The following is a 13,525-nucleotide window of genomic DNA, read 5'->3' as shown; positions in this document are numbered from 1 at the left end:
ATGGGAAAATATTCAGCCCAAAATATCCACTCTTCATAATACAGAGCAAAAGAAATAATAGCAAGTAGAGGCTGTTAATGAGGTATAACAAAATGGTTTATCACTGTAACATGTTAAAAAACCTGTAGCCAAACTTACCAAAACCTCCTACAGTGCAATTTTTTAGACCTTCCATTCCCTCTCAGGTAACATAAACCTGCTCCACAGATTGTGTCCTAGGCATGTGGTTTTTAAATAGGATTTTTTTTTTCATCACTGCTGTCCAATCCTCAAATTTTTATTGGAGGGATTTTTCTGCTATGAATTTGAGTGACTCATTTGTAAGCATCACTATGAAATTTTCATCCATTTCTTGAAACTGCATTTGTGACATTGCAAAATGACACAATGAAACTTAAATTATGTACATTTTAAAATTTACATGAAATTATAAAATTATATGCACATTATAAAATTTATTTACAATATATATGAAAAAGGTTTTATGAAAAAATCTATGTGAAGAATTTATCTAAAGTTTATGTTTTTCAGACTCGGGTTTGTGGAATAATTAGGCTGGCTTGACTTTGACCATCCACCTTCAGCCCTTCAGCACCTTCACCATTACCCAGTTTATGTATGTATTTATGTCTTTGTTTCCTCCAAGCAGATGTGGGCTCATTGTGCCATCCTTTGTGCAAACCAAGGACTGCTTTCCCATCTCAGTAGTTCAGAGCAATTCATCCCAGGTAGGGCTCACTGATCAAACTTGGCAGTGTGCTGAGGCACTTCTGCCCATCAGGAGAGCAGCCTCTGCAGACACAGAGTATGAGCAGACCAAGCCTCCCCTTGTCTGCAATGCACTGGTTTGACACACCTGCATCTCTGCACAGCTGCAGGAGCCTTCATGTCAGGAGGGGCAGTTACAGAGTGGTTATTAAACAGCTTTGTCTATGATGCCAGGCATGAGGAAGAGTATTGTGAACACAGCAAGGTAGGTTTTAGAAGGGAAGTTGCAATTTTGAATGTTGTAATTAGAGAGGTTTTCCCTGAAAACTTTAGCAACTGGAGGACTGTATCTTTAGAAGACAAACCATTCCATAGGTGTTCCAGGCTCAGGAGTTTAAATTCTCTGCTTTTGTAGTCACTTCTATCTAGACTCACCATAGCAGAGCTCTACCTGCCTGACTGCCAGCACCAGTGTATTTTGCAGCTGTCCACTTTCAACCATGATTTGTTTACCACTAATGTAATGGTAATTTATACTATGGTATGGTTTTATTTGTATATATACTGATGTCATTTCCCCTTTATTACCCCAGAGGAGGAAATGAAGATGTGCAGAGGAGTGATGGAGCAGCCCAGTCATCTCCAACCTGGAGTTTGGAGCAGGAAGCTCTCTAGGGCTAAGACTCCCCAGAGTATTGGGACATCAGCCACACTGTGTACACTGGACTGCAGCTTCTACCTAATTCTGAATTCATATAAATTCACTGAGTACCTTTCTATTCAAAAGGGAAATGAGTCCACATCCAGTGGGTTTCTGAGATGTCACTCTGGAACAGCTCATTTTCCATTGTATTACACAGTGAGCACAGAAACGTTATTCAGGGCTCTGGGTTGCACTTCCAGCTGATCGGCACCTGAGCTGTCCATTGCTTCAAGCCCTGTGGACTGTGAAGAAAACTTACCCACAACAGTATGACTGGGGCTAAATATCTCATGGAACAAACAAATGTGAAAATTGTGATGCCTAGTGCATATCAGAAAATGTAGCTTTGTATCCACGCAATGGAACACAGTTCAGCATTGGTTTATTAAAAATATAATAAATGAGATAACAGTTGTCATTAATTTAAAATCAATTTTTATTGAATGTATAAATTCTTGACTTTTGCAGAATTAAAAGGAAAGCACATGGCAAGTCATGCTATTGCCTTATGAAATATCAGACAGCACACTTTATAAAAAACACCATGTTTGTTTCTCACTTGATATGTCTACATTAAAGGATGATGTACAGCTACAGGTGTAAGTCTGTTCAGATTAGTTAGTCTAAAAGGTCATGACTGCAGTGTTGAGTTTCTTACACTGTATTGCTCTGTAAACAATTATCAAATGTTTGATAATTTCAAGATAATAGCAGTTTATTTAAACATTTCTTTATACCAAATTGTATATCATGTAATGAATAACACAGTTAATTGCTCTACATGCAGTTTACCATGCACACCAGCATGAGATTGAAGGCAAGGACACAGGTAGCTTAAGTGGTTGCTGATGGCCACATGAGAGGGTGTATGTGAAACACCCGGAGCTGAGTCCCAGCAAAGCAGACTGTGAGCACGTCCTGGCCACACCGTCCAAACACTGCATTTACAGCAGCCTGCCCACCTCACCTGCAAGGTTAAGTGAGGCATTGCCTCTGCCCCCAGGAGCATAGCCTTTATTTAACTGGCCTTCTAATACTGATGATTTTTTTTTGCTACTAACATACCAGGAGAAAAATGAAAAGACTTGCCTGTGTTTGTGCCTTTTTCTGGAGTGCAGCATGGCTTAAAGAACAGTGATGTGGTGATCACAAATTCAACCTGAACTTAGAAAAAGATCATTTTCCCATTTATAAATCGCTTGTCTACTATGGAACAGTGCAGGCACATGCTTGCTTGATTGCTTTCTTGCTTTCTCCCTCTCTTTTCCTCCAATTTTTATCTTCCATTCTTTCCTCTATTATCTAAGTTTCATTACTAATTCTGCCATAATTCTACAAAAATGCTGCATTATATAGAGGGATTATACACTAAAATTACATCACAAAATTGTATAAAACTGCTTGATAAACCAGTAGTTTATCTAGTAGTATTTGTCTTTCATACCTAATCTTATAAAGCTCTTATAAAAGCCTGATTTCTGTCTCCCAAAACATGAATTTACATAGGTGCAAGCCAAGACCCTTTGTGGCTGCTGAGACACTTCCCATAGGCATTGCTAAGTGTGCCTAACTGCCCCAAGCCATTCAACAGCCTAGACCATTCAAGGAGGTATGAAACTGCACAAGAGTCCTCCTACTCTTGTCCTCTATCAGTCATGGATCTTGGCTCATTCATTGCACAGAGGGATAGACAGGCACATAGCTTGTATGAATAAATAAGGAGTTTCTGAGGAGCTTAATCAGGACTTTCCCCCAAGCCAGTCATTGTTTTTTGTCTTTAAAGCATTCAGGCCGCTCCTAATTGTCCATGGTTGCCCTAAAAACAGAAAGGATTCCTCCCTAACAAAGGGGACTTAATAAGGTAGCTTTTGTCTTTTCCTCAGCAGTTCTCATTTCCCCTTCAGAGACCCTGGAAGTTTTGCAGTATGGAGCTGCCTTCTGTCCTCCACTGGAGAAGGTAGTGCCAGGAGCACAAGCAGCTGGCAGCCCCAGAAAGATCACTGGTAGACAGGATCAGAAATTTCCACATAGATACAGCTTACAGAGTGGCTTAAATGAGCCTGTATGCTCTATGATCTCCCTGTCATCACACATACTCAAGACATGCTCATGCCCTGTGGTCCTTAGGAATCTAAATGTCCTCCTGCAGCCATACATACTGTGAGAAAATCAAAGCTCCTACATGGCTCTGAACTATACCAGAAAACACAGGGATTGTGGGAGCTTTACTATTTACAGACAGTTTTATATTTCTGCACTAATAAGCACAGGCTGACACATATTCTTGTTTTCTCCTCACACACATAGCTCATGTCATTGGGGACTGACCTGCATAAACAGCCATGAGGCAGGTTTGTGGCTCCAGCCTGAGGCTGTCCCCCCTTGGAGGATTATAACATCCTGAGAAGGAGGCTGTCTTTCTAGTCCTCAGAGCAATGCTCTAGTCTTGAATCATTGAATATTAAGGTCAAGGGCAAGATATTCCCCACTATAATTCCATTAAGTGGCGGTTCATAAGTTACAAAAAGAAGTTAGTGTGTATTTCAATTTTTATACTTTATATAACTAATAACGTATTTGTGTTATCTGTCCAACCTACTCAGAACTTATTAAACTTTCACGTCTCTAGAGAAAGCTGTTCAGAAACTTTCCAATTAGACATTCTGTTTACTATTTCTTTTCCATTCTTCTATGGAATCTAGTTGTCACCTTTCCATTCCCCTTTCCTAGAGCCACCCATACACTCATGAGCACACATATCACATATGTACCACCAAATCATACATATCACACTAGTTGGATATCTCAGCTCACCTAGTTCATGCCTACTCTGAATGCAGAAATTATCTATTCCCTTCAATCTCCCCATGTTTTTGAGAAATACTGTCCTCACTCAGGCATGTGTAGTTTTGGTCAAAAAATCTCCCCTGACACCTACCTGAATTCTGAATCCTCAGCAGCATCAAGACCTCCTAGATCAGAAAACATTCTGAGTCCTGCCATTATCCCTATAGTTCTAAGGTCTCCTTTGCAGACAGTGCTCTTAGTGGAGCTGCCAGTATTAGAAAACTCTGCTGGGAGTCACAAAAGGGCATGAGTGCCTGAAATGCAACTGTGCTGGGATTGAAGCACCTTTGTACGTCTAGGAGAGAAATTCACAGTTCATGGCTAAAACAATTCCCCAGGCCTGGTTCATGAGGCAATGATGTAGGCCTGGAAAAGTAAATTTGTAGTCCAAGGAAGAAGTAAACCTCACCAAACATATGTAAAGGTCTTGGTATTGGTTTTGTACTTTATCTAAATAGAATTTCACATAAAATGCATGATTTATTCTTGGAACAAAGTTTATATCCAAATATCCCTCCAATCTATGGCTTAAGGAGTTAAACTTTCTCCATTCCCAAAACTCTGTTTCTGCAAAAAGTCCTTTTTCTGAAGGCAGCTGTTTATGTATATCAGTGCATGAGAGGTCTGCAGAATATGGAACCTGACCTGAAAAAAGCATGTCCCTGCCATCCAGCAACTAAATCCCACTGGCAGGGCATGCATGTAAGACCTAACTCTGCCATCAGAGGTTTTTATTGGAAAACTTTGGCAGTTCCATATTTAACACATTGTCTGTTTTGATTTTCATTCATATGTTCAATGACTAGAGAGTTTAGGTGTTTTGTTCAGGGGTGTAGATACCACTGGGCATATAAAATTCAGTTAAGTGACTCAGAACATTTTCTTATTAACCTTCCTTCATGGATCTAGTTCATACTCTGTCCTCTTTATTTTTTCATTTCCAGTATTAACTAGGCCTTTAAAGGCTGTAGCTTGTTTCAGAGCCTATCCTCTGTTGAGCCAAAAGTCACTGATTGATAAGAACCAGCAAGCAATTAGCAACAACAAGTGCTTAGGTCATTAATGATGTAGCTTGTTCTGACTACCTCCAAGCAGAATGAATCTGAATGCAGAAATTCTTCTCACTCCTCTCTCTTCTGCCCTGAATTTATATTTAAGCCAATTCAACAGATTAGACATGCTGCAATATGGAAATTAATTTATTTGTTACATGTGCAGTTTGGATAATAGCCATGGGACATACCTCCCATGATATGGAATGTAGCTACACCTCATATACCTTGCAAAAATGCAAGGAAGTCTTTTGCAATTATATTTTTTTTGATCACTATATTTTACTAGAGTTGAACCCTTTGTGAGCTCAGGATTACCCTACCATATAGGATCACACCTTTCTATTGCATTGCTTGAAGAAATAACTAGAATCTACTAGAAATTAAAGTATTAGTAGAAATATGTTACTGCTACCTTGTAAGCAAGCTTATTATGAATCACTGCACACCACTTATTCCCTGAAGTAAGTAAAACCCAATATTTTGCCAATGTTATAAAGGTGTTTCTTCCATACTAGAAACAAAAGTAAGAGGATTTTTAAAAGAAAGCCTATCAAATAATAAATAAAAAAAAGATAAAATTACTTGCTTTGTTGTTTTAAGCACATACATACTTTAAAGTTCGGGCACCTGTGTTCACAGATCAGTCTAGAGTCCTGTTTTGCAATCATAAGGTATGATATACTGATTAAGTATTTTAAATATAGAACATAAAATCCAAATCCAAATCTGAGAAATGCTAACAGTATTCCACTTGTGTGTAGATGAAATATGCTTACTCTAACACTCAAATATTTACTCTAAATTCCAACTCTGAATGACTGTATGTGTTAAAATGGCAACCTCTAATGTTTAACCTGTTGGATACAGGAATACAGCTGTTTAAAGCACAATTTCTGTAGAGACTGAAGTAATTTAGCCAAATGATAGCTGATATTTAGGAATTGTTTAAAATACATTGTGACACATATTAAAAGCCCACTAATTTTTAATGAATTTCTGTATTAATAGATCCTCTTTATTTATCTCTTGCATTTTTTTTTCAGGTCATATTGTCTCTCCTGAGCTCTCTGCAACATTTTTCTGTCCAGAGACTGATTCAATTCATTGACTTTCCTCCATCCATGGTCCTGGGCCCACCAATCATCCCTAACCCCTTTCCTTGCTCTCCAATCAGCTGAGCTGAGCCTTTGACAATGAACCAAATATTTTGGGTTGAAATGCATGAGAAACAAAATTTTCACCTTGCAGATTACATACAGACAACTACCACACAAATGTATGGTTCTACTATGGTTCAAGGATATCTATGTTTCCATGTGAAGGAGCAAAAGGATCCTTAAAACACACATTGCTTAGAATCCCCAAGATTCAATACAAAAACACAACCAGGCTTTTCTACTTCCATGCTGACTGAATTGTTCAGCTCTGCTTAAAATAAGGCATGTGTCCAAGACATTTAAAGTTCTTTAGCAATGTCAGTGCTCAGGGATTTAGACTGTGTCAGATGAAGTCCTCTCTAAAAAATGGACATTACAAATTGCTTAAACTAAATGGTTAAATGATTAAACTAAATTCTGCTGCATGAAAGGCCTAGGTTTGGTGAAGATGAAGATATCCGAAGATGGATTTGAATCCTGTAATCCTTTGAATCCTGTGTATAGAGCTTTTATGTAACTGGTCAGGAACCTGGACTTTGGTCCTTGCTCTGAAGTTTATTAATTTTTTTTTAAAGAGCTATGTGGTTAATTAGATTAGAGGCTTTTAACAGCTAACTGAATCTAAAGATTCTAATTTCTGCCATGGTTGTTTTAACTGAAGATTGAAATGTGTCCAATATCTTTGACTTCTCTCACTTGAGGAATCTGCTACTTGACTTCATTGTGACACTTTCAGCAGGACAGATGCAGGATGCTTTCTTCACTTTTTATCCCTCTATCTGAGGACCTTGATTCTGTCAGAATATATTAGATGTTATTTCAGAGCTTCCACCACACTGGGAAGTAAAGCAATACCTGATGTCTCTATCCCAGTGAAGCTGAAAATCTGATCCACTTAGACCAGGGACTTGTCATACTGCAGGAAATGAACTACCAGAAGTATGGCAATGTTGTGACTTTTGAAGATGTATAAACATCATGAAAAGGATAGGTTCTTTCAGCATTTGTGGTCTCCAGATAAAGGAAGGTCTGCAATCATTACTTTGGACTTCTTGATTTAACTTCAATCCTGCTTTAAGTCTAAGCCTAAGCTTTTTATTGGATTCATCTCCTAATGCGTATTGAATTCATTTCTTCTATGAATATTTTCCTCATATATACCTTTGAACATCTGGACACAGCCTTCCATGTAGCTCCTTAATGCCTCTAGTCCATCGCTATAACTCATTCATAGATTGCTGTCAAAAGTTGCCAAGGTATCCAGCCATCAAAACACAAATCAGCAGTAGATCACACACATACTTGCTCACCCCACTGTATGCACTACTAAATGAAAATGTTTGGAAGTTTTACCCCCAAGAAGAACAGGAATGCCAAGGTGCCTCCTGTAGCAGAGTGCCCTATCATCCTGAACATGTGAATAAGTTTTAAATGGACTTTAAAACATTTATTTAAGAGCTAAGCTAACAACTAAATAATTTTGCTATTATGTCGCTTCAGCCATATAGGGCAACCAAGACTTTCACAGTTCTGGTATTTCACAGTGGCAGTAAGGAAAGTGAAACAAACAGAGCTTTAAAACAACTCTTTTTTATTTCTTAATTTTTATGGCTTCAGCAACATTATGCAGTCTTGGTGCTTCTTTTAATATCCTACCTGTGATAGCATCTGTGGCCATCCTCTGGGAAATGGCTGACGAGCATCATAACCTGTCCATTCTTTTCTTTATGGACAAAATTTGGGCTTGATCTTGTGTGGGACACCCGCAGTGTTGGAAAGCTGCCCATGTGTCAGCCCCTCAGGACTGCTGCACAAGATCAATTTGGGATCTCCTTAGGGCAGATACTAGTCTTTTCTGCCTCACTCAAACCAGACAAAGCAGCCTCACTGAACAGGAGGGTCATGCCCAGTGTTTTCTCTTGGTGTTTGATTAGCTCTAGGTCGCAAGCCATAGGAAAAAAAACAGTAAATCTAATTCAGACATGCTCCACACAGTTACAGCATTCATTTGTAAAATTTATTTAATGCTTTGTAGATATGCTCAAGCAATTCTGATGAAAAATATCACTCAAAGGCTTTGCTGAGAATAAAAGTTCAGTAAAATTCTCAATCATGTTACTCAGTCCTCATTTGCAAAACCCAAAAACTTTTGTACATGTGAGTGATCAGTAAGAGGCCTGTGTCTGTGACCTTCAATCTTTACAGGGTGGAAACAGCACATCTATTCTGCTATGCAGTTACATCCTGGAAGTTATATGACCTTACTGAAGTCAAAACCTTACATTTTTTCAAACAGGAGTACTGCTGAAGCTCTAAGTCGAAATAATGAAATAAAAATTTGGAAAATTGTATTAAACTATCAACAGATGCATTGCTTAGAGCATTGGCTAATTACACTAGCAGATTATCAACTGCAATGTCAGCACCAAAATACTGACTTAGGTTTTATGTTGTTTCTTGTGTTGTTATGTACCACACAGAATCTTGGGAAAAAAATTCCCAGAAAAATATGAAGCTTTAATGCAAAACAAATTAAGGCAAGTAAATGGTGGGTTTAAGTACTACAGAGACATGAAGCATTGCTTTTTCATATCCTGCTAAGAAGCAACAGCTGTACTTCATTTTAACTTGACGTGCTTCAGAACTCATACTCATATAGGTATTTAATGATCCAAACATAATGGTCCTGCATAGTTTAATTACTTATATGAAGGCTCAACTTCATATGTAATCTCTTAATAAAAGATGCTGCTGTGAAAATCTTACTTTGGTTCTAACAAAGAATAAACTCTTTAACAGTGAAAATGCTTTGGTGGAATTGAAGATTATTGACCATGGATCCTGAGCACAGCTGACAGTCAGTGTTATTCCTTCTTAATAGACTCCTTGTTTCTTCTTCCTTCATGGCATAGCCAATACAAGGAGAACAGGTAGAGTGCAAGGCAGACCATCAAATCATAGTGGTAGAGTGTTGCAGCAAATAGAAGAAACAAGAAGAAATAGAATATTTTGAAAGCATTATGTTTTAAACCTGGAGACTCCCTAGGTAAGTTAAATGCTTCACTCTTCTGGTTGGAAATATCTGCAGAATCAGAAGCGTGTTGGCTTTCTTTCTGTGAGTCATCAAGCCAGTTTAGTGTTTTCCCCCCTGTTATTAAATGATCAGCTGGAGAGTCTGTTCCTCCATTTTCTTTGGTAGACTTACTCATTAAAACTTCTGGCCTCCATGACCTCTCTTGTTGGAGCTCTGCTTGACAGAAAAATTGACCTGTATTCCTTCCTCTTCCTTCTCCAGAAATTGCTGAGTCTGAAGCAGAAGGTACTTCTCCTTTTTCAACTTCAGGAGAGAAGCTTTTGTTAAGACATGTTATTTCATTTGTTAGATTTAAATTGTACCTTGACTCAGCAGCAACCTTGGATTCAAATTGTCTATACAGGTGCTCCATGCCTTTTTCCACAGTGGGCCCTTCTGAAGATGGCACTGATGAGCTTTTATAATGGTAACTAGGCACAGTATTTGTGCCAGAAGGTGGCATTTTTGTTTCAGCTTTAGAACAGAAACAGGAAAGTGTATCACCATCCCTTTCTTCCCTATAGAGCTCTTCTGCTTTCTCATGGTATAGATGCTTCTGAGTGCTCAGGGGACTTTTAGGTACTCCTGAATATGAACCCTCCTGCAAATCTTTCCTTTCCATAGCAGAAGCCTTTACTGCTTGTCCTACAGGTAGAATATTGTCTGCTTGTGCTTTGGCACATTTTTCCCTGCTATTGCAGACAGACTTCGTTTCTCCTTGCAGTGTTTCATGTACGCATGCATTATAAATACCTAAAACTGATTCCTTTTCAAATTCAGTGTCATATAATACACCCACTGTGTTGAGTTGACAAAGAGCATAATGTGAACCATCATTTCTCCCTTCATGTGTATCAAACGCTGTTTCCTTTTCCTCTGTGGGCCTGTCACTTAGTGCAGTCTCTCGAGGTAGCTTAGCAATTACTGCTTTTTCACTGCCAGGCATTTTTTCTGGAGCACTTTCTGATGTTGTTTTAATTATATAAGCTGTACCTGCCTCTGCTTTCTCTGTAATACCCCGTTCAGAGACAGAAGACTTTTCACAACTCTCTGCCTCCTGGCAGGTAAACAGCTCCTTTGTGGAAGTTGCGGTCTGAGGTTCCATGCTCTCCCTCACTCTCCACCGAACCTCACTCCCCGTTTCTTGCCACCTCTGCTCTGCAAAGTTTGCTTCGCTTTCCCTTCCCATTGGTCTCCCTTTATTTATGTTGTCTGTCTCTCTGTCTTTTAATCTCCTGAATCCTCTGTGTTCCTGAGTGTCCTCAGGTTGCTTTTCATCCACCCTGGTGGCCCTTGGTGCCTGCTTGTTCTCAGCTGGCAGAGGTGCTGGGTTCAGGGCTTTGGCATTGTGTTTCCTGTGTGCCTTGAAAGGCTTGGAAGCTTCCTCCTCACCGATTGATGTCAAGTCTGCTACTTCAATTACTTTCTTCTGCTTCCCTAAATCTGTGTTTCTTTCTGACATTTCACTAACTCCTTTTTTTTGCGTGGAATCTGTTGAGACACCAGCACATGCAAAAGTGCCGGCATACAAATCTTCTTTTAAGTGCACCTGAACTTTGCTTTCAATCATCTTGATTTTTCCTTCATTTTTGTCAGCATCTGGCGACAATGAATCCGAAGTTTGGTGAGACATTTGTGGTGCCTGGTGCTCCAGAGCTGGATTAGCATTACCATCCAGCGCCCTTGCTATGTGTGCATTTAATTGCATGGATTCGTCATGCTCTGGTGAAATGGTTTCTGGTCTCGTTTCACAGGCCCCTTCTGAGGTACCAGCAGCATCCTCACTGATGAATAACCTCTCCATCATCTTACTTCCCGAAGAACTATCTATTTCATCTTTTGAAATATCTGTGTGCCTCTCTCCTTGTCGGCTTGAGCCAGTAGCCATAACATTGATAGCCTCATTCTGCTTTGTCAGAGGAAAATGTTTTGCCGATAAAAGGCTTTCACTGGTACCAGTATGTTCCAAGGACCGCTCATAGCTGTTTACTGAGCCAGCAGTGACTTTCTTCCCTGGTAGCTGATTATTATAATCTTTTACAGAATACTTAGCTTTATCTTTTAATTCTTCTCCTATCGCATGTGAAGTGTTTTCAGATGAGGAACCGATAGGCATGGGGTGCAAGTCACTGCTTCTTTCTATACAGGTTAGGTTTTTCACCAATCTTTCAGTTTCACTTGGAAAATTAATTGGTTCTGTTGTATATAAATTCCTCTCATCTCTGGAAGAGGTACCTCTAGCTCCTGTGAAGTGCTGATTTAACTGAAACAATAGAATAGAAAAGAATGATGAAAAAATGCTTTGCAAAAATATGCCGAATGAAGGAGGCAGGATTTCATTATGGAAAGTTTTGTTTTCAGTAACAAAGCTTTTATGGAAACATGTTCCAAATCATTTGCAAAATTTGCATTGCATGTATTTTTTAACATAGGTAATGAGCTTTATGGTGGTGCTGAAAGGAGCAGGAAATAAAATAGTGTTCAGAACCCTCTCTCTTTATTCATGAGTTCAGTAAGCTGCTAGTGGATTTTATACAAATTAAATCTGAAGAGAATATTTCCTTAAAGGCAGGCTAATTTGTTCACTATGCATTTGATTCTTGATTTGGAGAGAGGAAGCCATGGGGTGAGGGGGGAGGACTGGTGCTTAAACAAGGGCATTGATACAGTACATCAGTGTCCGGTAATGTACAGTATTGTCCAGTAAAACAAAGACACATTTCACACTGACAAATACTGTAAGGATTATCTGAGCTTCATTTCTCTCAGGGACCATTTTACAGGCTTCAAACCAGACTGTTTTTAGACAATCTGGTAAGACATGAGTTGGAAATGAGATTAGCGAAGTAAAAGGCCAGAAACTAATCATTCTCCCTCCCAGCTCCCAAATATCATATTGTATTATTCAGCTATGCCTGCTTGTCACTGCACTCTCTTCTCACTTTAGCAGTCACACTGATAGCACTGGCTGATCAATTAGAGGCTAGCTTCTTGGGCACCCCTTTATACATTTGCACTTGCTGTAGATACCCCCATTACAGTTTCTCTTATTAATATGTTTTCTGCAAAGCCTCTGCAAACTATTAATAGTAAAACGTCACTCAAAGAAAAGTGAGGGAGCTAATGTCTCTGCAAATTCTGTTTTAATGACCCTCTGCCAACCAGTGCTCAAGTGTATTTGAGTTCTTCGGTGATGCCAACTGTCAGGATTTAACAGTGAGATGCCTGTGTTTTTTTCCCCTCCTCATAACTGACATTTGCATGATCTCAATAATTATATGCAAATCTTACGATTTCCCCTTCTTCTCACATAAGGCTCATGTTACTTGTCAACTGCACAGCTGTCTTGTGAGCCAATGCCTGTGTGTTTCAAAGATTTGGTTTTATTTCCATGTATTATAAGCCTTCATTGTTTAATTCATTAAAGAGCGCACAGTGCAAATTAACATCTAAATTATAGCTCCCCCTTCATTTATTGTACGGACAAGTCTGGCAATTGATAAACAAATGGTTATATTTGATCCCCTTTTTTGTAAAAGGGTGGACTGAGAACAACAAGGGATTTAGAGGTCTTCCTTTGCACATTTCGCCATAAAGAAAAAAGAACCAAAACGTTGACTTTCAGGCAGTGAAAGGTCCCACAATAGGTAAAAATTTTCAACTTTTTAAAGTAAAAGACAAGAAAATTTTATACTCAAATGAGAGGAATTTTTTCTCTCCATCAGCAAGAAAAAAAAGAATGGTTCCCATCTTTCTCTCTTATCTGATTCAGCATTCACATTTTCACAGGTGATAGCTATTATAATCTGTGATTATGAATCTGTGCACCCAAATGATATGAGCTGAGAACAGACACTGGGAATAATAGATTGCTGTATGTGTCTCATTTATTGCCATTTTTTCTTTCATACTGAAAAATGCAAGGCAAACCACACACACACATGCGTGCACACAAATCCAAATAGATTGAATGTTCACCGAG

At 38.9% G+C, this 13,525-nt stretch overlaps 1 protein-coding gene across 1 annotated transcript in view; it reads right to left on the bottom strand.

Moving 5' to 3' along the window:
* Positions 1-7,528: 7,528 nt before the first annotated feature.
* PPP1R3A (protein phosphatase 1 regulatory subunit 3A) overlaps positions 7,529-13,525 on the bottom strand; it is a 28,090-nt gene continuing 22,093 nt past the window's right edge. Inside the window, exon 4 of the mRNA XM_036401560.2 lies at positions 7,529-11,806. Coding sequence (XP_036257453.1) covers positions 9,335-11,806 — 2,472 coding nt within the window. The 3' untranslated portion in view covers positions 7,529-9,334. The remainder of the gene's footprint in view (positions 11,807-13,525) is intronic.

Source organism: Molothrus ater, chromosome 5 (genome assembly GCF_012460135.2).
Source record: "Molothrus ater isolate BHLD 08-10-18 breed brown headed cowbird chromosome 5, BPBGC_Mater_1.1, whole genome shotgun sequence".
Classification (NCBI taxonomy): Eukaryota; Metazoa; Chordata; class Aves; order Passeriformes; family Icteridae; genus Molothrus; species Molothrus ater.
This window is presented reverse-complemented; position numbering and strand designations above follow the sequence as displayed.